Source organism: Podarcis filfolensis (assembly GCF_964270895.1).
Source record: "Podarcis filfolensis genome assembly, chromosome: 17".
Classification (NCBI taxonomy): domain Eukaryota; kingdom Metazoa; phylum Chordata; class Lepidosauria; order Squamata; family Lacertidae; genus Podarcis; species Podarcis filfolensis.
The window spans coordinates 5,021,712-5,044,178 of NC_139621.1; the positions used below are offsets into that span (position 1 = coordinate 5,021,712).

At 48.5% G+C, this 22,467-nt stretch overlaps 1 protein-coding gene and 1 long non-coding RNA gene across 2 annotated transcripts; both read right to left on the reverse strand.

Annotated features, from left to right (window-relative positions):
* Positions 1-394: 394 nt before the first annotated feature.
* On the reverse strand, positions 395-20,930 carry PLP2 (proteolipid protein 2). The gene is made up of 5 exons (XM_083594154.1): positions 20,646-20,930; positions 7,731-7,886; positions 5,324-5,419; positions 3,334-3,424; positions 395-1,115 (listed from the first exon to the last, which is right to left on the reverse strand). The coding sequence occupies exons 1-5, from the start codon at positions 20,733-20,735 to the stop codon at positions 1,096-1,098; spliced, it is 453 nt and encodes a 150-aa protein (XP_083450280.1). The 5' UTR covers positions 20,736-20,930; the 3' UTR covers positions 395-1,095.
* LOC310753072 lies at positions 10,240-12,738 on the reverse strand. Its single transcript, XR_014543150.1, has 3 exons — positions 11,844-12,738; positions 10,900-11,486; positions 10,240-10,295 (listed from the first exon to the last, which is right to left on the reverse strand). It is a non-coding gene; the product is annotated as an uncharacterized lncRNA (long non-coding RNA).
* Positions 20,931-22,467: the final 1,537 nt, after the last annotated feature.

The following is a 22,467-nucleotide window of genomic DNA, read 5'->3' on the forward strand; positions in this document are numbered from 1 at the left end:
ATATATTTATATAGTTGTGAGTTTTTTGGGGGAACCCCCTAAATCCTAGAAATTAATAAATGGTAGGATTTTGATCATTTGGAATTGAAGGGAAGATTGCAGTCCAGAGAAAAAATTGCAGCTAATCTTTTTCCAAGCCAGGGCCTCATCTGGGATAGAGGCGCTAACGTGACAGAAATGTGTTGATGGCCCATTTAAGAGGGATCTTGGGCCAGGGCAGACAGAAAGTTGCCAGGGTAACTGGGTGTGAGGTGAAAGGTAAAGAATATCTTTAGCAAAATGTGCCTGGAAGGAGGAGAGAAGACAGATCCATATTGGGCAGGCTGGCTGAAGGCTGCCTGGGAGAGATGAAGTTTGAGTGTTAGTTCAACAACAAAAAAGGCAATCACTTCCATTATAATTGGCAGTCAAGGTGGTTTAATAAATTCTCAACAACATTCAAAGGAACTAGGTCCATTGTCTTCTAGAGTCATCAAAACACACGCTCCCTAAGCTTTTTTATTATGTTTCTTAAAAATGGTGATCTCTTAGGCTGGAGACCCCAGAGTGAGCATAAGCTAACTAGATGCAAGCACCAGCCTCTGGTCCGCTCTCCCCATTTTAAATGAGGAGAAACTGAGGCACAGAAAAAGGAAGGCACTTAAAATGATTCTGTGGAGTTCTCTTCCACTCCATTCTCCACCCCCCATTTCCTAGAACTGGAGATAGAATCCAGGGGTCCCATTTCCTCCCCCCTCAGCCCACTGTGTAAACTGCTTGAGCCCCTAAACTGATTTGAAGCTTCCCCTCTCCGTCCTCCCTCAATGAGCCCATTTATTGGGGGCCAATAATTCTTTTATCAAGTTGACAGAAGCTACCTTTGTTTTCCACAATTACAGTAAGTCAGAAATAGGAGAGAGTGTTGGCGGAAATAATAGTGGAATTATCTTTCTCAAAAATTGGTGAACCTCACTGAGACGTCCAGAAGAGAGGGGTGACATTGTCAAATTTATAGACTGGGGTAGTTTTCTACCAGGAGATCCAGCAGGAAACTAAAGGTGATGGGTCCAGGATTGGGGCCTAGTCATGATGTGGAAGCAAGAGAACGGCGTGTCTTCAGATCCCATCTGATGGACCTGTAAAGGAGCAGACAAATGCCAAAATCATCATGTTTTCAATGTAACAAGTAATGATAAAGAACAAGGAACAACAAAATCGGCAGAAAATAATATAAGATAAAATAGCTCTATCACTAATACTGAGAAGAAGTGAGATGGCAGTCCTCTCTGGAGGGCAAAAGAGGCAGACACCACACCACTGACTTGCATGATTGCTACATGAAGAAAGTGATTCTTCGCACTCAGTATCTCCAGTATCTTTAACACAAATGACCATTCAATTTGGTCAAGTGCTTTGAGTATATCTAGTTACACTTAAGGAGATGGGGGTCTTCTGGGAATGGCTTTAGTATATAAGCCAGTGTTAGAAACTCAGATATATAAGCTAGGGGCCAAATGTCTCCCTAAACCAGGCACCCCCAAACTCAGCCCTCCAGATGTTTTGGACTACAACTCCCATCATCCCTAGCTAACAGGACCAGTGGTCAGGGATGATGGGAATTGTAGTCCCAAAACATCTGGAGGGCTGAGTTTGGGGGTGCCTGCCCTAAACCAAGGTTACAATTGCCAAAACGGAATGTCTAGTTGCCATTTTGGGGCAAGACAGCTTTAAAGTCTTATTTTTCAAATGTACGACTGACTGGGATTGGTTCACAGTTAAACATCTGAGTAGTTCAGAGGACAACCTTGAGCTCAGTTAAGAGCTTGGAGAACTTAAAGAAGAAAAGGCACTTGATCCAGGGACAGTCCACATAGATATTGGCCTATTCCGACCTCTTTTTCTTAACTGTGACTGCTCCTGCTCAGGTTGCACAGAAAAAGCATTTTGGTTCCAGAAATTCATTCCGATTGGGCAGATAAAATATAACGGATAGAATTTGACAGGAAGGGCTATTAGTGTGTGAAAACAGTCCAGATCCAAGGATCCCCAGGCATGCATCTCCAGGTGGTGGATATGTCAGACACCATCCTGGAATCCAGGCATCTTCACTTGGTCGAAAGCCAGGTGCAAAATGTGCTAATTTCTAAGGCTGTATATAGCAGTTAAACATCTGGTAGACTGGGCGAGACAACAACAACAAATGAACAACCATCGCAGAAACACAGACAAGGCACCATCAAGTGAGTGGTGCATTAATCAAATGACTGCACCTTGCAGTGCAGAAGAGGGGCTTAGTCACTACGACTGTAGTACCATACAAAACATAGCTCCTGCCCCCCAAGTGGAACTGTGAACCTTCAACAAGGGAGATTAGACAAGTGGTGTAAGCAGCAAAAACATTAGTCAGTGTGACTTGCAAAATCACAAGATCAACTTGGAAAACTTCCCTTTTTCCTGGACTGTTGAATAGGACCTGGCTGCTGTTTCACAATGTTTTCCCTCTTCTCTTCCTTGCCTGACTTGTCCATCCTGCTTCTCCATCATCTGGTTTCACTGCATGTTCTAATCCCAAATCCATCACAACTACAATTTGAAGGTCTGCAAGCATGGACATCACCTCACACAGTAAAAGTGGAGAGAAATTTGCTCTGGTGTCAAACTCAGGTTAAGAACTTAATTCATTCCAGAGGTCCGTTCTTAACATGAAACTTTTCTTAACCTGAGGTACCATTTTAGCTAATGGGGCCTCCTTCTGCCGCCGCACAATTTCTGTTCTCATCCTGAAACAAAGTTCTTAACCCGAGGTACTATTTCTGGGTTAGCGGAGTCTGTAACCTGAAGTGTCTGTAACCCGAGGTACCACTGCATTTTAAAAGGGAAGCTCCAGCTGTGGGGAGGCCCGATGAGGCCCATATCTGCCATGGGTAGGCTGTGGAATATTGAGGGGACCTGGTCACCTCCTTGAAAATTTGGGGCCCCTCTCGGCCCCTTCTAGGATGACCCTGCTAGGGGAACATATCAAAGCACAGTGTTTATGGTACTCACAAACTACCACGCCGGCAATGGGAATGAATTGGATGCAGAGTAAACAGGAAAGGGCACCCAGCTCTGAGCAGTTAGAACTTGAATGGTAACTCAGCTGGGGCCTTGAGTGAGGAAGGCTGAGGCTTGCAAATGAAACGAAACAGAGTTGAGCTTGTTCAGCATGCAAACCCTTCAGCCGTGTGTGCATACTAGCTGGCAAGTTCTCTTATGTCTGGCTGGCTGGCTGATTACTGCTACACCAAGCAAAAGTCATCTAAGAGCTGCCAATTGCCGCAGGATCACACTCTTCCTTGCACAGAGAAGACCTACCAGTGGGAGCTGCTGCATGTGATTTCCTGAGGGTTGGTAAGATGGTGTAGGCATCGTAGCCAAAAAGGATTCCTGTCAGCATTCCAATCACCTGTCGGAAGGAAGTGGAAGTTTAGTATGGGCTTCTATCTGCTTTTAAGAGTACATTTCTGCAGTTGTACTCCAGGTAGGAAGTGGGCTTTTTATATTATTATTGGCAGTTGCTTTTGGTAGAATAGTCCCATTTATTCCTCTATTTGGGTTGTCAAGCTTCATTTTGCCTCTTCTAAATTAAAGTAGCTACTTGCGCCGATGGCATGGCAATTTTGATTCGGTTGCACTGATTGTGCATTTATTTGGGGCGTGAGCTGGACAAAGTTAAGCTCTCTGAAGTCCCACTGAGTTCAAGTGGGAGTGATTTAAAGCGCATGCTCACCAAAAAAATCAGCATGGCTTGAAAGTACCCAACAGTATATCCATCGTTTCAGACTCCTGTTTGGCAAATTGTGACTGCAAAAGTGAAAAAGCCATAAGCTAACTTCTTTGTGTTTGGGAGATGAAGAAAAGACCCAAGAACTCAACAGGAGGAAACCCAGCGCAACACAAAGCTGTAGTGCACACTGGACCTTCGAAGACCCTGCAAAGTGCAGTTTATCCTTCTGAGTTACAACTCCCAGGAACCCTTAAACTTCAGTGCCCAGAATTATTTGAGGGAAAGAATGTGCTTTGAATATGCTTTGAAAGCATAATGTGTATGCAGTACAATGGGCCCCAGATGTGTTTATACAGGATTCACAGTGCAGAGGCACAGCCAATCATTCATGCATTGTTTCAGAAAGGCTCCAAATTTAAACCATTGAAGGACTATACATAGTGATCTCTTTTGGGTACGGAGGCATGCGATCTTGCACAGCCAATTGGGCACAGTATTTGGGGATTACCCATGCATATTGACAAGACAGTGGTCCATGCTGGCTAATTTGCCACATACTGAAGGAGGCAACTGGTTCATGGAGACTAAGCCAGACTGCTTGCTGCTAGGGCTGCGAATTTGTCTAATCCTCTTTTAAAGCCACCCAAATTGGTGGCCTTCTCTGCTTCCTGGGGAGTGACTTCCATAGTTTGAATGCGCACTTTCTTTTATCTGTCCTAAACCTTCCAAAGTTCAGCTTCGTTGGATGTCCACAAAGTGCTATGAGAAAGGATGAACAACTTTTATTTCCCCACTTACTGCATGCATGCCATATAGCTTAAGGTTACCAGACGTTCCTGGGGACAGTCCCCAAGTTTACAAATCAGTTCCCTGACAAAATCCATTCACCCCTACTGAAGTTAAAAGTGTCCCCGGATTCATTGAAAAAAATCTGGTAACCTTAATATAGCTGTGCCTGCAGAGAGCCCTCTTATTGTGTCTGGAGGTCCTTTCTCAAAGGGGCCTGCTAAATGGGGTGTAGAGGAGATCCTTACAAGAGTTCTCCAACTAGGTAAAGGTAAAGGGACCCCTGACCATTAGGTCCAGTTGTGGCCGACTCTGGGGTTGTGGCGCTCATCTCGCTTTACTGGTCGAGGGAGCTGGCGTACAGCTTCCAGGTCATGTGGCCAGCATGACTAAGTTGTTTCTGGCGAACCAGAGCAGTGCACAGAAATGCCGTTTACCTTCCCGCCGGAGCGGTACCTATTTATCTACTTGCACTTTGACGTGCTTTCGAACTGCTAGGTTGGCAGGAGCTGGGACTGAGCAATGGGAGCTCACCCCGTCGCGGGGATTTGAACCACCGACCTTCTGATCAGCAAGTCCTAGGCTCTGTGGTTTAACCCACAGCGCCACCCACGTTCCTCTAAGGTAAAGGGACCCCTGACCATTAGGTCCAGTTCTCCAACTAGCAAAGCCCAAATGTGCCACGTGTCTCCCTGTTCACAACAACATTCCTACATATTCCTACTGCTGGCCAAATCAGCACTCCAGCTTCCTTTCCCTCCCCTCCATGAATTTTTGTTAGCTTCTATGTACCGCAGCTGCGATGCCAGCTCCATCTCTGTGTCCTATGAGAACGATAAGGGATGTGATGAGGAAAGCAACAGCCCCAATGAGAGCCCTTATGAAATCCTAAAAGGAGGCAACAGAAAGGGAGAAAAAAGTTAATACTGGAACTAGGGTTGTCGAAGTTAAAGCACGATTAGCTGAGCCAACCACCTACCTCTGAGCCAATCCTTGACACATATTTTTAATACCACCATAACTTCAAGGTAGATGGGGTTTTTTGAGTCCAACAGAAAAGAGGACAGGGTCCTTGCTTTTTTTAAATAGCGAATTATAAAGGTAAAAGGGTAAAGGACCCCTGGATGGTTAAGTCCAGTCAAAGGAGACTATGGGGTTGTGGCGCTCATCTCGCTTTCAAGCCAAGGGAGCCGGCGTTTGTCCGCATACAGCTTTCCTTGGCCAGCATGAATAAACTGCTTCTGGCGCAATGGGACACCGTGACAGAAACCAGAGTGCATGGAAATGCCGTTTAACTTCCTGCTGCAGTGGTACCTATTTATTTACTACCACAGGTATGCTTTCAAACTGCTAGGTTGGCAGTAGCTGAGACAGAGCAATGGGAGCTCACCCCGTTGCGTGGATTCAAACGGCCAACCTTCCGATTGGCAAGCCCAAGGGGCTCAGTGGTTTAGACCACAGCACCACCCACATCCCTAATAGCTAAGTAAAGAACATACAAACACATTGTACGGGTTGCCAGGACGTCGCCATCCCCTGTTCTACTCAGCACAATGTAGGCAGGATATTTTAAAATGCAGAATTTGGTTTGTTTCAGTGGAGACACAGTGCCCCAGTTTGCTCATTGCTTTAAACTGGGGTGGGAATCCTCAGGTCTGGGGGCTCAATGCCGTTCTCCAGGACTTTGCCTGTCCCTCGATCGACGTTCCAGTCCATGCCCAGACCACCTCCCTCACTGGTCTTGCACCGCACTCTCCTCAGCTAGTAGGAAAGTGTCAGTACCAGATTACTAAATAGGTTGAGTAGGCACCACTCTATGGGTCCCATGCCTTTTAGGGGCACCGTGACAAAGGGTGAAAATAATATTGATTTGATCTTGAAGGAAATGTACAACCAATCTTTCTTAGTTCAGTGTCATCCCACCAGAGTGCCCGCACGAGGGGCAGGATTTTGCTTTCCTAGGGGCCTCCACAGGGCTTAGTACGGCATTGGGAAGTGTCCGTGAACCACAACAACATCTGTTGCTTGCCTGGGTGTGTAGAAACCTCATAAGTTTGCATGGCTGGAACGAAGCCTACTCTACAAGGGCAAGAGTCACCTCTTTTGCCCTGACGGTCACTAGCCAAGCTACACCCAGAAGGGTTGACCACATGGGCGTAGCCAAGAGAGGAGGCAGCTGCCCTCCCCCAGATCAAGTAAAACAATAGAAATACTTAACTAATTGACCAATCACATTGGTTCTGCCCCCCTAACAAAGTCCTCCCCCTCAACAAAAATCCTGGCTATGCCCATGGTTGTCCGCAAGGAAAACCTCCCCACCCCACGCTTTAAGCCAGGGGTCAGCAAACTTTTTCAGCAGGGGGCCAGTCCGCTGTCCCTCAGACCTTGTGGGGGGCCGGACTATATTTTTTGGGGGGAAATGAACGAATTCCTATGCTCCACAAATAACGCAGAGATGCATTTTAAATAAAAGGACACATTCTACTGCTGTGAAAACACGCTGATTCCCGGACCGTCTGCGGGCCGGATTTAGAAGGCGATTGGGCCGGATCCGGTCCCTGGGCCTTAGTTTGCCTACCCATGCTTTAAGCAGTTTCAGCGCGCAGTGCTCGGATCATGGTCACTCCCTGTCCTCAGCCAGTAGGCGTGGGGTGGGGGACAAACTGCAGAATGATTTCATATTGGTGTGCAAAGTGTTGTTCTTGAGTTTGGGAGGACATCCCGTGAGTGCTGGCTGACAAGCAACCTGAAGACAGCCTCTGGTTTGCTTCCTCCCCAGCACACTGGAGGAAGGAGCAGGGCAGGGACAAAGCCTATACCAGGCATAGGCAAACTCGGCCCTCCAGATGTTTTGGGACTACAACTCCCATCATCCCTAGCTAACAAGACCAATGGTCAGGGATGATGGGAGTTGTAGTCCCAAAACATCTGGAGGGCCGAGTTTACCTATGCCTGGCCTATACTTTTAAGCAACAGATGCATGCAAGCTGCTCTCCCCCACTGAACCACAATCTAATCTGCCCCCTCTTGCCTGCAATCCAGATGATTTGGGCCTGCTGACTGGGGGTGATGGAAGTTGTAGTTCCAGGTGGGGAAGGCTCTTGTAAAGTGATGTGGGCCCCACATTCCTAGGCCCTTTGGGCATGCTGTGTGAATGCCCTGCCCTACCCCAGTGCCAGGGGCAGAAGAGAAGTCTTACCGTCCATCCCCAGTGGATGAAAGTGATCTGGTGGTGCAAGTTACACATGAAGAAGATGAAGATGACAATGCCATAAATGAGCATGAAGCAGGCTAAACCCGAGTAGCCTGGTGTCACGGAGGCCCCATAACAGATCAGGATGAGGATGCACGCAATCTGGCAGAGAAAGGAGAAAAAGAGCCGTCAAAGGGCAGAACTCATGAAAAGGAGCGGGGAAGACAAGCTCCGAGAGAAGAACTGGCAGTCAGGTGGGTGGGGTACAAATAATAGACTTAATAGTAATCATAAATGAAGCATTTTTCAAAGAGCTAATACTGTAGGTTGGGGTTCAGAAGTGAAACCCTGGGACTGAAAATTACCTGTTCCAGCAAGAGGTTTAGGACACTTTGGGAACAGGAACTCCAAATGATCTCATGGCCTGCTCAGTAGAGCACACATTACTACTACTACTACTACTACTACTATTATTATTATTATTATTATTATTATTATTTAATTATAATATATACTGCCCGTTGAAGATCGCAGTGTGGTTCACAACATAAAAATACAAAATGAGAACACAAAATACATAATAAAAGCAAGAACAAAGCCAAACCAGTAATGCTCCCTTCCACAAACACATTTAAAAGGACATAGAATCAGCCAAAGGCCTGATTAAAGAGAAATAATTTTGCCTGGTGCCTAAAAACATATCACCAGCCCTTGTTAGCTAGGCAGGCAGATATAGCCCTATTGCTATTCCTGCTCAGCTAGCAGCCACAACGGCTATGTTCTCCCTCCACTGAAGGAGCCTGTGGGTGGAATTCAACATCGTGCTCAGGAGATTGTTCTCACTCCTACCCCGGCATAGATCAATATATCATAATGTTTAGATGGTGATATATCACAATGTTGAAAACCGGATATCACCCAGCCCTAGTTAGTTGTTGTAAACAGGTAATATAATGACATATCATTTTATGAGAGGAGAAAGACTTTCTTCCTCCTCATCAGGCAATGCCACTTCCACCTGCCTTGCCACATATTCCAGCCCTTTCCCAGACCAGAAGCTGGGAAGAGAGGAGTTCAGGGGTATTTTTTTTTTAAATAGTTTTATAAATTGTGTGTCCTTGTTTCTCAATTTGATTTTTTTACATGGTTTTGTATGTTTCATGGTATTTTATGCACTGCGATTTGCTATTGTTTTTATTGATTATAGATTGGTAATTCCTTCTTGTGGTTGATAAGTGTAAACTGTTTACAGTCATACCTCGGGTTGAAGTAGCTTCGGGTTGCGCTCTGCGGCAACCCGGAACTAACGGAGAGCATTACTTCCGTGTTTCGCCGCTCGCGCATGCACAGACACTCAAAATGACATCATGTGCATGCGCGGAAGCAGTGGATCACGACCCGTACACGTGCAGACGCACAAACGTGGATTGCGTTTGCTTCAGGATGCGAACGGGGCTCCAAAACGGATCTCGTTCACGTGCAAAGGTACCACTGTAATTATTATTTCCTGATGTTTAATTTTACTGTTTTCTGTTAGATTCTGATGGATTGTTGAATGTTGCTTTGTTTGATATAATTTAAAGTTATTGTGACTTTTTATATTGGATCAGATTGTTACTATTCATGTTTGATGCTTTTGTATGTGTTGGAAGTTGCCCAGAGTGGCTGGGGCAACCAGCCAGATGGATGGGGGAATAATAATAATAATAATAATAATAATAATAATAATAATAATAATAATATATTGGTATATAGTTGCAGTAGACAATTTATTTCTCTGATATCTGTTCAGGTATTACCAGGATTGTTGCAGGATTAGCTGAGACTCACTATAAACCGTTAGTAATTCCGGTGTGAAAGCAAAGAAATTAAAAACGCTCAGCAGCCTTCTTGAGACTGCGCCACTTGGAATGCCTGGGCCACACGGCTGCTCCACCCATGAGGCAATGTGAGGCAGCCGCCACAGGGAGCAGGATTGACAGGGACAGCAGATCCAGCCTCCAAGGAAAGCCCCGCCCACTGCTGCTCTTGCAGTGGCAGCAACGACTGCAGCATGCTTCTGCAAGGCTAGATCTGCCCCCTCCTTGGCCACCACCTCCATACAGTGGTACCTCAGGTTAAGAACTTAATTCGTTCTGGAGGTCCGTTCTTAACCTAAAACTGTTCTTAACCTGAAGCACCACTTTAGCTAATGGGGCCTCCCGCTGCTGCCACCGCACCACCAGTGCGCAATTTCTGTTCTCATCCTGAAGCAAAGTTCTTTCTTTTTAAAAAAATAGTTTTATTAGAAATTTCAACATAACAATTTATCAAAACCATGTCATCATCATTCCCCCCAATTTCCTCTCTCCCCTCCCCAAAAGAAAAACCCACCCTCCCCCAGACTTCCCTCAGCTCCTCTCTGTTTTTTTTCAGCACATGTTATTCTCTGCATATTATAAAATTGTAAAGATCCTCAATTTATCTGTCTATATGTTATCAATAAAAAATTTGTGTATGTTTATTCAAAACCTGCCAAGGAGTCCAGTTCATTTTGTTGTTTCTTTAAATACTTTGTAAAAGGTTCCCATTCTTCTTTAAAGTCACCAGCGGCGTAGCGTGGGTTGTCAGCACCCGGGGCAAGGCAAGTAATTTGCGCCCCCTAACCTGGGGCAAGGCAAGTAATTTGCGCCCCCTAACCCGGGGCAAGGCAAGTAATTTGCGCCCCCTAACCCCTAATCTGCCGTCGCTGCCAGCTTCTTCTTGCTGCTGCCTAGGCTGGGGTATTTACGGTAAGGTAGCCACGGCGGCGGCGGCGGGTCGTGTCAGGTGATCTGAGGTGAGTTGCCGCTGGCGCTGCCGCCCAAACGACGCCGCTTGCCCGGAGGAGGAGGAGGAGGGCAGAGAGGTGAGGAAAATGCAACATGGCCCAGCAGCTGCAGCAGCAGCGGCGGCGGCAGGGCTGTGAGGAGGGGCTGCCTGGTGCGCCCTCCGCGGCCGGGACCGCAGCGAGCGCTGAGAGCTGCTGCCTGCCGGACGCCTTCAGCCCGGACGCGCGCACAGCTGTCGGTTCCGCGAGACATGGGGCTCTGCTACAGCCTGCGCCCGAGGCTCTTCGGCGACTCTGGAGGTGGCGAGCGCCCCCTCCCAGATGTTGCGCCCGGTGCGGCCGGCCCCCCCTGACCCCCCACGCTACACCACTGAAAGTCACAGTTGTCCTTATCACGCAATTTGTGTGTCAGTTTCACCAGTTCCGCATAGTCCATCAGTTTCTCTTGCCACAGTTCTTTGGTCAGGATTTCTTCATTCTTCCATCCTTGTGCTATTAAGACTCTTGCTGCTGTTGTCACATACATGAAAATGTTCTTCAGTTTCCTTGGCAGGTCCTGAAGCAAAGTTCTTAACCTGAGGTACTATTTCTGGGTTAGCGGAGTCTGTAACCTGAAGCGTCTGTAACTCAAGGTACCACTGTAGTGGCCTTTTGGCAAATGGGAGGTGGTGCTGGTCTTCTTCCATCCTTGTTCTCGATGTAGATCTTCACTCACTTCTTCTTCCCTGTGGAGGGCGCCATTTTACGGTTCGCCTCAGGTGCAAAAATGTCCTGGGCTTGCCCTGCTGAGCAGGGTGGTCTGATATGCTCAGATCTTTTCTTTGTAAATACTCCAGCGCATTGGGTACATCTCTGCCTGCCCCAGTATGCTAGCATTGCACAACCTAGATGCTTTTGACAAAGAAGCATTCAGCCATAATCCTCACCTGCATTTTAAACTAGTATAGCCTAACCTTGGGACGCGGGTGGTGCTGTGGGTTAAACCACAGAGCCTAGGGCTTGCCGATCAGAAGGTCGGCGGTTCGAATCCCCGTGATGGGGTGAGCTCCTGTTGCTCGGTCCCTGCTCCTGCCAACCTAGCAGTTCGAAAGCATGACAAAGTGGAAGTACCACTCCGGCGGGAAGGTAAATGGTGTTTCTGTGAGCTGCTCTGGTTCGCCAGAAATGGCGTAGTCATGCTGGCCACACGACCCGGAAGCTGTACACCGGCTCCCTCGGCCAATAAAGCGAGATGAGCGCTGCAACCCCAGAGTCGGCCACAACTGGACCTAATAGTCAGGGGTCCCTTTACCTTTACCTTTTAGCCTAACCTCAGTTTTCCCTACATGGGAGATGTTCAGTCCAGTCTGCCAAACTTCTGTCTCCAAAAGCGACCATGCTCTATTGACCAGACGTTCCAGCCTTTCAGAAAGAATTTCTCCACAATTTCACTTAGATCGGCTTTGGTGGAACTGAACCAATCTTGGAAGGAAGGTGGACGAATCAAGGAACTTGGTGAGAAACTCTGAGTCAGTGAGTTGTGCACGACGGCATCAGGGCCTGTTTTCCTTGCCAAGAATTTGATTCATGAAGCTACTTTCACAGCCCATGAAAGGGATGTGCGCCTTTAGAGATTGCTGAAGGCAGACTTTCAAAAGTGTGGCTTGGACGCACACTAGATTTCTCACTCTTGGGCCCTACCTGGCCTTGCTTCTCTGCGCAAAACCAGCATGTTGGGCACCAGGATAAATTAACAGCTTAGTGGATTTCCAGCCCCAAAACAAAAAAAAAGCAGAATTTGTATTTGCTTGCATTCCAAGTAGCTGGCAGTATGTCTGTGTATACACACACACACACACACACACACACACACAAGCTACAAAGTGACATTATGCTGCATGTAAAATGAAAAAGTTTTCTAGCTTGGTAACATAATCTAGCAGCCATTTATTTTCATACGTCAATGTATCAAGAGGGACACCCCTTGGCCAGAAAAATTGATGAGCTATGCAGAGTTGGCTAAATTGACATACAAACTGCGGGACAAGGACAACTGTGACTTTAAGGAAGAATGGGAGCTTTTTACAAATTATCTAAAAAGACAACAGAATGAATTCAACTCCTTGGCAGGTTTTGAATAAACATCCACAAATTTATTGGTTGATAACATGGCAGATAGATAATGTAAGGTTTATGTATAATTTTTTAACATGCAGAGAGCAATATGTGCTGAGAAATCAGAGTGAGGAGCTGAGGGAAGTCTCTGGGGGAGGGAGGGTTTAATGGGGGTGGGGAGAAGGGGGGAAATAAAGAATATGATATGTTTTGATACTTTGTTATGTTGAAATTGCTAATAATTTTTTTTTTTAAAGAGGGACACCCCAAAGGATATCTGGGTGTGGTGGGGACTGCTGCTACATAGGTACCTTGGGGCAAGGGGTTTTCCATCTGCTTTGTGGCAAATTAACCTGCCAGAGCCTGAAGGACTAGAATTCTATTTACGGGCAGATCTTGGAGAGAAAAATAAGCATGCCTTGGCCTCAAGTCTCACTCACTTGTGCTCTCTATATATAGATGGCAGAGTCTCTACCTCTCCAGTTCTCAAGCATGGGTCTGCCTGCCCGCCACCCACCACCCAGCCTTGCTACCAAATACATTTTTAAGCTAAATATGCCAGGGATTTAACATGGGTTTCCTAGGCATGCATTCTCCAAAGATGTCCGAGGGCACAGGGCTTCTCCTCCAACGAAGGAAGAGCACTTGCAGGAGATGTTCCAGCTGTGGCAACTGGTAGACACAATTACAGCTAGACATTCCAGTTGTGGACCTTGGAAACAAAGGGCCAATCTGTTCGTCAGCACACTGAGGTTGCCAGCGCGCCAGGCGGAAGCAGCGTGTGTGTGTGTGTGAAGGGAATCACTGGGGCAACAGCTAAACAAACTAGGAGCCTCCTGCCAAGTATGCCAAGGTCCAGAATAAAAACGTAAAGGAACAGGCCTCCACTTTCACAGGCCAGAAATAAAGAGCGGGGAGAGAATTGCCACGGGAAGAGCCCAAGAGGAATGCCAAAGAGTTAAAAGCAGAAGCACAGAAAGAACTTCTAATATAGGGGGTGGCAGAATCAAAGGAAAGGCACAAAATAGCGCTGAAGAAGGATAATAATAATAATAATAATAATAATAATAATAATAATAATAATACAGCCACTCTGGGTGGCTTCCAACAAAATATTAAAATACAGTAATGCATCAAACATTAAAAGCTTCCCTAAACAGGGCTGCCTTCAGATGTTTTCTAAAAGTCTGGTAGTTGCTCTCTTTGACATCTGATGGGAGGGTGTTCCACAGGGCGGGTGCCACTACCGAGAAGGCCCTCTGTCTGGTTCCCCTGTAGCTTGACTTCTCGCAGTGAGGGAACCGCCAGAAGGCCCTCGGTGCTGGACCTCAGTGTCCAGGTAGAACAATGTTCCTTCAGGTATACTGGACCGAGGCCGTTTAGGGCTTTAAAGGTCAGCATCAACACTTTGAATTGTGACCGGAAACGTACTGGGGGCCAATGTAGGTCTTTCAAGACCGGTGTTATGTAGTCTCGGCGGCTGCTCCCAGTCACCAGTCTAGCTGCCACATTCTGGATTAGTTGTAGTTTCCGGGTCACCTTTAAAGGTAGCCCCACATGGAGCGCATTGCAGTAGTCCAAGCGGGAGATAAGCAGATAGCAGCCAAGGACAGGAAACATGCACCCCCTCAGGCACAATGCTGACAGATGAACCAAGAATGCAAGCTGGGACCGTCCCCAGTTTAAAAACACCCCCTGAGCCATGAACTCACCAGGTTGCCTTAGGGCACCAAACCGCTCTCATCCGCAAGATGGGCGTAGCGGGGGTGCCCTACCTTGAAGGAGCAGTTGGATTATTATCAGGCTAATGTATGGGAGGTGCTTTGAGCACCAGGGAATCCCTGTATGTGCCAAATCATTGTAAGCACAGCAAAAGGTGGGATATGTTGAGTTTTCCCATAACACATGGAAAGGAATTAAGCGTGTGTCCTCCACCCCAGGCACGGGATACAGAGCTGTTACATGGGCAAAGTTGAGAGAGAAAAGGAAATGGGTTTTTTAAAGGGCTTGGAACAGACAACTGAAGTTATCTTGCCAACTGTGCAAAAACGAATATAAGCTCTTGAGCAGATGAGGCCAACCAACCACTGCTTGTTGCATAGATATAAGCAAGTGAAGCTTGTGACTGAGTGGCAGTCGCCATTATCTCCTGCGCATTGAGCTGCTTTCAAATACTGATGCGTGGGCTGGTTTAAAAAGCCCCAAAGCAAACCCAAACCCTATCAGAGACGGTGACATTCAAACACTAGTGTGGTTTTTAGTTAGTCCTAACAGAAGTTTTGTGATATTTGAAAGTGTTCTCCCCACCCACCCCTAGTGAATCAATGCTTGTGCCTGCATTTATTTATCTAGGAGTATAGCATCTAGATCAAGGGAAGTAATAGTGCCACTGTATTCTGCTCTGGTCAGACCTCACCTGGAGTACTGTGTCCAGTTCTGGGCACCACAGTTCAAGAAGGACACTGACAAACTGGAACATGTCCAGAGGAGGGCAACCAAAATGGTCAAAGGCCTGGAAACGATGCCTTATGAGGAACGGCTAAGGGAGCTGGGCATGTTTAGCCTGGAGAAGAGGAGGTTAAGGGGTGATATGATAGCCATGTTCAAATATATAAAAGGATGTCACATAGAGGAGGGAGAAAGGTTGTTTTCTGCTGCTCCAGAGAAGCGGACACGGAGCAATGGATCCAAACTACAAGAAATAAGATTCCACCTAAACATTAGGAAGAACTTCCTGACAGTTAAGAGCTGTTCGACAGTGGAATTTGCTGCCAATGAGTGTGGTGGAGTCTCCTTCTTTGGAGGTCTTTAAGCAGAGGCTTGACAACCATATGTCAGGAGTGCTCTGATGGTGTTTCCTGCTTGGCAGGGGGTTGGACTCGGTGGCCCTTGTGGTCTCTTCCAACTCTATGATTCTATGATTCTATGATTCTATGATCTACTTTGGGTAATTCTGAATTTAGTTACCTGACAGGAGGAGAGGAATCACAGGACTGGGCAATTAGTTTAAATAATAGAGATGTGTCAGTGGGTGGGGGGAGACTACAGGCCCGCCAACTACTAAGCTATACTACCCAATTTGGCTTCTGTGGATTCCATCCCTACTGTGATTTTTAATCCGGCTTTCGTAGGCCAAGAACCAGCCAAATATCTTCATACTTGTTCTCAGCATTACAAGGAACCCATTAGTTCCAATGAATGCTAACTGAATTAACTACATGCTTGTACATTTTCCAAAAGGGAGAGTGCGTCTTGTTCTAACTAACTAACCTAATTCAACCCACAAGCCTCAAAACGATGAAAAATACTGTGTAATGTATAATGTTAATAACTTCTTTTAATAACAGAATCTACTTTCCTGTAACGTATAATAAAAGCTACTGCTGATCCACATTAGTTTGTGGATATTTGCAGACAGGGGTTCTCACATTAATTCTACCACCAATGTATTTCCCTTCACTCTCCCCCCCCCCCTTTTAACATAAGACCTGAGGGATATTTCTATGGAACTTGAAAGACAGTTCACTGTTTTGCTGTTTCACTGGCCCTTAGTAAAGCTGGTTGGAATTTTCCCCCCACTCCCAAAACATGACTAAAAGATGTTGGAGAGGTGTGTGTTTTCTGCAGCTTGCCATTTGCTCCAGTTCAGCAGCAAAACATAGGTTTTCCTGAGGAAAGCGCTAGGACAAACAAACAAAACAAAACAAAACCCTACTTGGTTGCAGAGCTTTAAAGTATGGAGTTGTGTCTGGAGAGCACAGAGCAAAAGGAAGTCTGGAGGAACTCTAAGACCAGAGTCAGAAATCGCCTAACTGCAACCTTGAGCAGGAGCAATTTCCTCTCAATTCCCAAATGACAGCCTTGCACAGAACCATCCTTGAATGTGTGTCACCTATATAGCATGGCAGGGAATACATTCAGAAGACACTGTCGACAAAAGACTGGGTAAAAGTAAAGAATGGGTTGAATGGTTTAAAATAATAGTTTTCCTTTGCCAGGCTATATCAGGGATGGGGAACCTGATATATAAGAAGGGGTAGCTCAGTTGGGAGAACAGGACCATGGGTTTGAGCCCCAAGTTGGGCCAAAGATTGGAGGTTGAACTAGATGACCCTCATGGTCCCTTTCCAACTCTACAATTCTACAATGCTATGATTGGCCATCGGACCGGTCAATGGTAGAGCATCTGTCTGGCATGCAAAATCTCCCCTGTTGAATGCCTGGCATCTCTAGTGAAACAGGAGCAGGTTTTAGGTGACATTAGGCTGCTACATTATTCCAACGTCTCAACTAGCCCTGCAAGCAGGGCTGGACTCTGACTCCCATCAGCCCCAGCCAACAGGGGCCACCTTCAGACATGATGGGAGATGCAGTCCTGCAACATCTGGAGCACACCAGGTTCCTCATCCCCAAACACTACACTGGCTTAATACAGGAAAAGCGTGATTCTAATCCAGGGGTCAGCAAACATTTTCAGCAGGGGACTGGTCTACTGTCCCTCAGACCTTGTGGGGGCCCAGACTATTTTTTTGGGGGGGGAGAATGAACAAATTCCTTTGCCCCACAAATAACCCAGAGATGCATGTTAAATAAAAGGACACATTCTACTCATGTAAGAACACGCTGATTCCCGGACTGTGCACAGGCAGGATTTAGAAGGTGATTGGGCCACATCCGGCCCCCAAACCTTAGTTTGCCTACCCATGTTCTAATCTGACACAGCAACTGTACGGCGACTGAGCAGTAGGACTTACTTCACCTCAATCGATATGAAACAAATGGACGTTCTCTTCTGTATTTGGGCCTTAACGGGGCAGTCAGACACAGAGAGTGTTGTTCTGTTTATCCCACGAAGATGGGAGCCACTGTGGCTTCCAATGGATAAAGAGAAACCGACTAAATGAACATGTGGTCTTTGCTTGCTATTTTAAAAACAAGGCAAGGCAGCACTCGCACCTGCACCCCGAGCCCTTGGGAGTGACAGGGCGTAGCACGGCACAGGCAAGCATAAATCCTTCCCTTGTTCTCTTCACCTTCCTTGTGGGCCTTGTTGGGACCTGCTATTTATTCCTAGGCCCAGCTTTTTCGAAGAAAGGAAAACCCTCTGTCATTCCCACGCAGATACAACACCCAGCCCTGCAGCCTTAAAGAACATGCTCTCTTCTAAGATTAAAAGGTAGATTATCGGTCCTGCAGCATTTGAGTAATAGCAATCTCCTGTTTGGTTTCCATAACACAGGATTCGTGTGGTACTGCGGTTACAGAGGGCTGGATTAAGACTGCAAAATCCCAAGTTATAAATCCAACCCAGCCATGAAACTCAGTGAGAGTTGTTGGCCCAGTCGCTCTCCTCAGCCCTACCTCACAGGGTTGCTGTGAGGATAACATGGCAAACAAGGAATCGTGCAAAAGGAGGGAAGTTGCAACTGTGCTTTAAGCCCTTAGAACAAAGACGTCTAAAAAGCTGGCTAAAGCGCATCCTTTTTGGACCAACCAAAACTTTGCATGAGGCAGTTTTCTACATTCCTAAGATCCTTCAGTTTGTGAAGGTAAAATACTCATATTAGGACTCAAGATGTCCAGGTTCTGCTTCCAATTCTCAGGGCTGAAAAACTGAATTAGAAAAAACGGTTTCTGTTAATTATTAATGGAGGTGGCAAAGATTTGTGAAAGAGGGAGCGGGGAGAGCAACAGCTTCTCTGCCACAGATGGCAGAGAAAGGGCTACACCCATAATGGAGACAGAAGCCATATTGTCCTATGCCTCTTTGAAAAGACGAAGGGAGGGTCCTGCTCCACTCTTAGAAGTCACTCTCCAGGGGTAGGTAAAGAACAGACAAGTGGGATTTGCACAGAAACGTAGCAAGGTGCTTTCGACTGAATCAGACCTCTGACCACCTGCACTGGCTGGCAGCAGCTCTCCAGGGCTTCAGGATCTCTCCCTGCTGTGTCTGTAGATGCCAGAGGTTGAACCCGGGCCTTCTGCGTGCAAATCAGATGCTCCACCACGGAGTGACAGCCTTTCCCCAATGCAAAACGTTACCCTGTACGTTGCTCAGGGTTCCTGCCAGCTGGCTCCTGGTATTCACTGACATTACTGCCACTGAACGTGGAAGCTCTACTTCCTTGTCTTGCTGTTAAAAGACCTATTGCCCCAATGATTTGTCTAGAGGCTTTTTAATAAGCATTTTTTTTGGAGGGGGGAATTTAAGACCCCCAAGAGCTACAGAGCAAAGCTGCCTGGTAGGGCCAACCTCTGGTCTGAAAGACCCTGTGTCCCCCCCCCCAATCCCAGGTGTGTGGGAGTGACTCCATTACCCCACATGCTCAGAAACACTCTCATCCCTTCCACATATTCCAGTGCTGAACCCTGGTATTGAAATAGGCAGCGTGGCTTCCTTGCTCTGGCTTACATTGCCAAAACAGGTTTACTTGGAAGCAGTTCTTGTGGGCAACTTATGAGAGAGCAAGAGGGTTGTCGCTTTTATTTTTCTGGAGAAACTTGTACCCCTTGAACAACCGCGTGAGAAGCAAGAATTCAGCTAGAAGATGGGTGGTGTAAGTTCAGCTCTATTTTCAGAAAAATAAAAGCTGTACTAAGTCCCAGGACAACTAGTGAGGATAAATATACAGCTATTCAGAAGGGTGGGGAGAACCTATCCTTTCCCATCTATGTCATAGGGAGGTGGAGCAGGACCACATGGTCCTACAAGCTTGCAACTGTTTAGCAACCAGTGCTGTAAATTCAAACCGCAAAGAGACACTCCCAGTTACCGTGCCAGACACACACACTCTGTGCCCAGAGACGGGAACGGTGAGTCACCCGCGATGCGCGCACCCGGCGCTCCGGGGAGGCGACCAGCAAGGCACACGCTCAGCCGCACCCAAAACCAAGGCCATGCGCGGGCAGGGAGAGGCAAGCAGCCAGGCTTCGGGCACCCCAAGGCCGTCGAACAACCGCCAGCCGCGGGGACAGGAACCTGCCTGGGACTGCAAAGCGCCTTTTCCTCCTCTGCCTCGCAGGCATCAAGGGAAGGGGGGAGGACCCGGGAAGCCCGGCTTGTTGAAGTCTGGCTCCCTATGCTCACCATGCCCACCGCCCAGGGGACGCAGCAAGCGATGGGTCTCTGCCCCGCGGAGCTTAAGGATGCCCAACTCGCGCAAAGCGCCCGGCGAGATCGAGTTGCAATAGGGAACGGGAAGGGAAAAGCGGGGCTCAGCGAATGCAAACCGACGCGCTTCAGGCGTCCAGGGCTCACTGCCGTTGGAAGAAACTTAAGGGACAACTGCCCTTCGCTCATCCATCCCCTCTGGGCTTGCGGGGCACCCCGCTCGGTCTCCAAACTCCGTCCCTCCCTCTCTCCCCCTGGACAGCAGCCGTCCCGTGACCCTCCTCCCCTCCACCCGCGGCCCGACGACGCGCGGGAGACACGTCCGCCGCCGCCCCTCCTCCTTAACTCTTCCCCGGCCGAGGCAGCGCTGCGCTGTCTGCCCCGTCAGGGCGTTTCCCCGCCCGGCACAATCTCCAGCGGGGCCGCTGAAGCCCCCTCGGACGCCTGGGTTCCATCCCCAGCGCGGGGAAGCGGGCTGGCACAGGCATCGAGGATCCTGGGGAAGGTTTGGGGGGCGAGGGGCTCGAGGGAAGCCCCTCCGCCCGGTGCCACACATGCCAACAACTTTCGGCGGGCGCCACTAACGGACGTGACCGCCTGTTCTTGCCCAGCCACTTACAAAGTGGGAGGTGGGGGGCGGACTCCGCCCGACCCACACCGTCATGTTGGAGCACCCCGGCTGCAACTCATCCCTCCGAACCACTTTGGAAAACCTGAACTTCGTCGATTTGCTGGACGGGGGGTCCGGAGGGAGCTGGGTTATGGAAACGCGAGAAAGAAGTTTTCTGGGCAAAGCGCAGCGTCCGCCGCCCCGCGAAGTTAGGGACCCACCCCGTCTCCTGTCCCGGGAGCCCCCCGCCTCCTTTGCAGATCGCGCCGTCCCTCCGGCCCGTGCGCGCCCTCTTACTATTTCGGCCAGCAGGATCATTCCCTTGTGGGTGCGCATGAAGCCGGTGCATTGCCCCATGCACCCTTCGGCGTTGCTGGACGACTCCATGGCAGCGCGGCGCCCCGGTCGGAAAGGGGAGACGTCGCTTTCGCTTCCCGCCGCGGCTCTGCGCCTTCTCTTGGCAGCAGCCTCCTGCCAAGCGCGGGCTCCGCGAGGCAGGGAGGGCGGGGAGGGCGGCCGCGGGGTGGGGCTGGGCAGGGCGTCTTGGGTAATCGCCGCTGCCTCTTTAAGGGCAGCCGGAGGAAGAGGGCCGGTGAAAAAAAGACCGTCACGGAACCACGAAATTACACAGAACGAAAGAAATGACCGTGAAGATCCCTGAAACGAGAAGTAATCGCCTATAGAATAACAACTTGTCATTAGTCGATTAGTCGTGTCCGACTCTTCGTGACCCCCTGGACCAGAGCACGCCAGGCACTCCTGTCTTCCCCTGCCTCCCGCAGTTTGGTCAAAATCATGCTGGTAGCTTCGAGAACACTGTCCAGCCATCTCATCCTCTGTCGTCCCCTTCTCCTTCTGCCCTCCATCTTTCCCAACATCAGGGTCTTTTCCCGGGAGTCTTCTCTTCTCATGAGGTGCCAAAGTATTGGAGCCTCAGCTTCAGGATCTGTCCTTCCAGTGAGCACTCAGGGCTGATTTCCTTCAGAATGGAGAGGTTTGATCTTCTTGCAGTCCATGGGACTCTCATGAGTCTCCTCCAGCACCATAATTCAAAAGCATCAATTCTTCGGCGATCAGCCTTCTTTATGGTCCAGCTCTCACATCCATACATCACTACTGGGAAAACCATAGCCTAGAGCTTAAAAAGGTAAAGGGACCCCTGACCATTAGGTCCAGTCGTGACCGACTCTGGGGTTGCGGCGCTCATCTCGCTTTATTGGCCGAGGGAGCTGGCATACAGCTTCCGGGTCATGTGGCCGGCATGACTAAGCCGCTTCTGGCGAACCAGAGCAGCGCACGGAAACGCCGTTTACCGTCCCGCCGGAGTGGTACCTATTTATCTACTTGCAATTCGATGTGCTTTTGAACTGCTAGGTTGGCAGGATCAGGGACCGAGCAACGGGAGCTCACCCCGTCGCGGGGATTCAAACCGCTGACCTTCTGATCGGCAAGCCGTAGGCTCTGGTTTAACCCACAGCGCCACCTGCGTCCCTTTTAGTAGTGCTTGTACTTCTTGCCAATCAGGTTGAACTGATAACTCATAACTGCTGCCTCCCATATTATTTTTGTTGCATTTGCAGCACCAAAGTGCAAGGGTGCAAGCCTGGGACTGCCCAGATGACAAGACCCCCCTCTCGGCCTCACTGATGTGGTCCAAAGGAAAGCAAAGTAATACATTTGGCACTGGCTGGGCTGCAGGAGTTGCTGGAAGGAGGCATACAAGGCCTTAGGGACTTCACTCTGGATTTGTGTAGGGCAGTGGTTTTCAACCAGTGTGCTGTGGCAAAGGTACCTTGAATGATGGTCAGGGGTGCAGCGGACAACACTGGCTCTGTCCCTCTTTCCTTTCCTCCCTCCTCTGATGCCCTTTTGTGTCTCTGCCTCCCAAAGGCTTGCATGTCAACAGCTTCTAGGAGCCACAGGTGAGAGCTGAGGGCAGGATGGGGACCAAAGGTGGGCAAATTATCCAGAGGTGCACAACTGTCCCCCACCAGAGGTGGAACAGCCCACTACAAAGGCACTTTTTCCTGTTGCTTACATCAGGCCAATGGTAAACCTATCCCAGAAGCTACAGGGCAGCGGGTCTTATGTTTTGCGAGTGGCTTACTATTATCAAGGG

Bases quoted from the DNA above. Each gene is read 5' to 3' on its own strand.
- PLP2 (XM_083594154.1), bottom strand. From the start codon at position 20,735: ATGGAGTCGTCCAGCAACGCCGAAGGGTGCATGGGGCAATGCACCGGC. The intron at 5,420-7,730 runs GTAAGACTTCTC...GCCTCCTTTTAG, and splicing joins TCATCCACTGGGGATGGACG to GATTTCATAAGGGCTCTCAT. The intron at 1,116-3,333 runs GTAGGTCTTCTC...GCTCCTTTACAG, and splicing joins ACATGCAGCAGCTCCCACTG to GTCCATCAGATGGGATCTGA.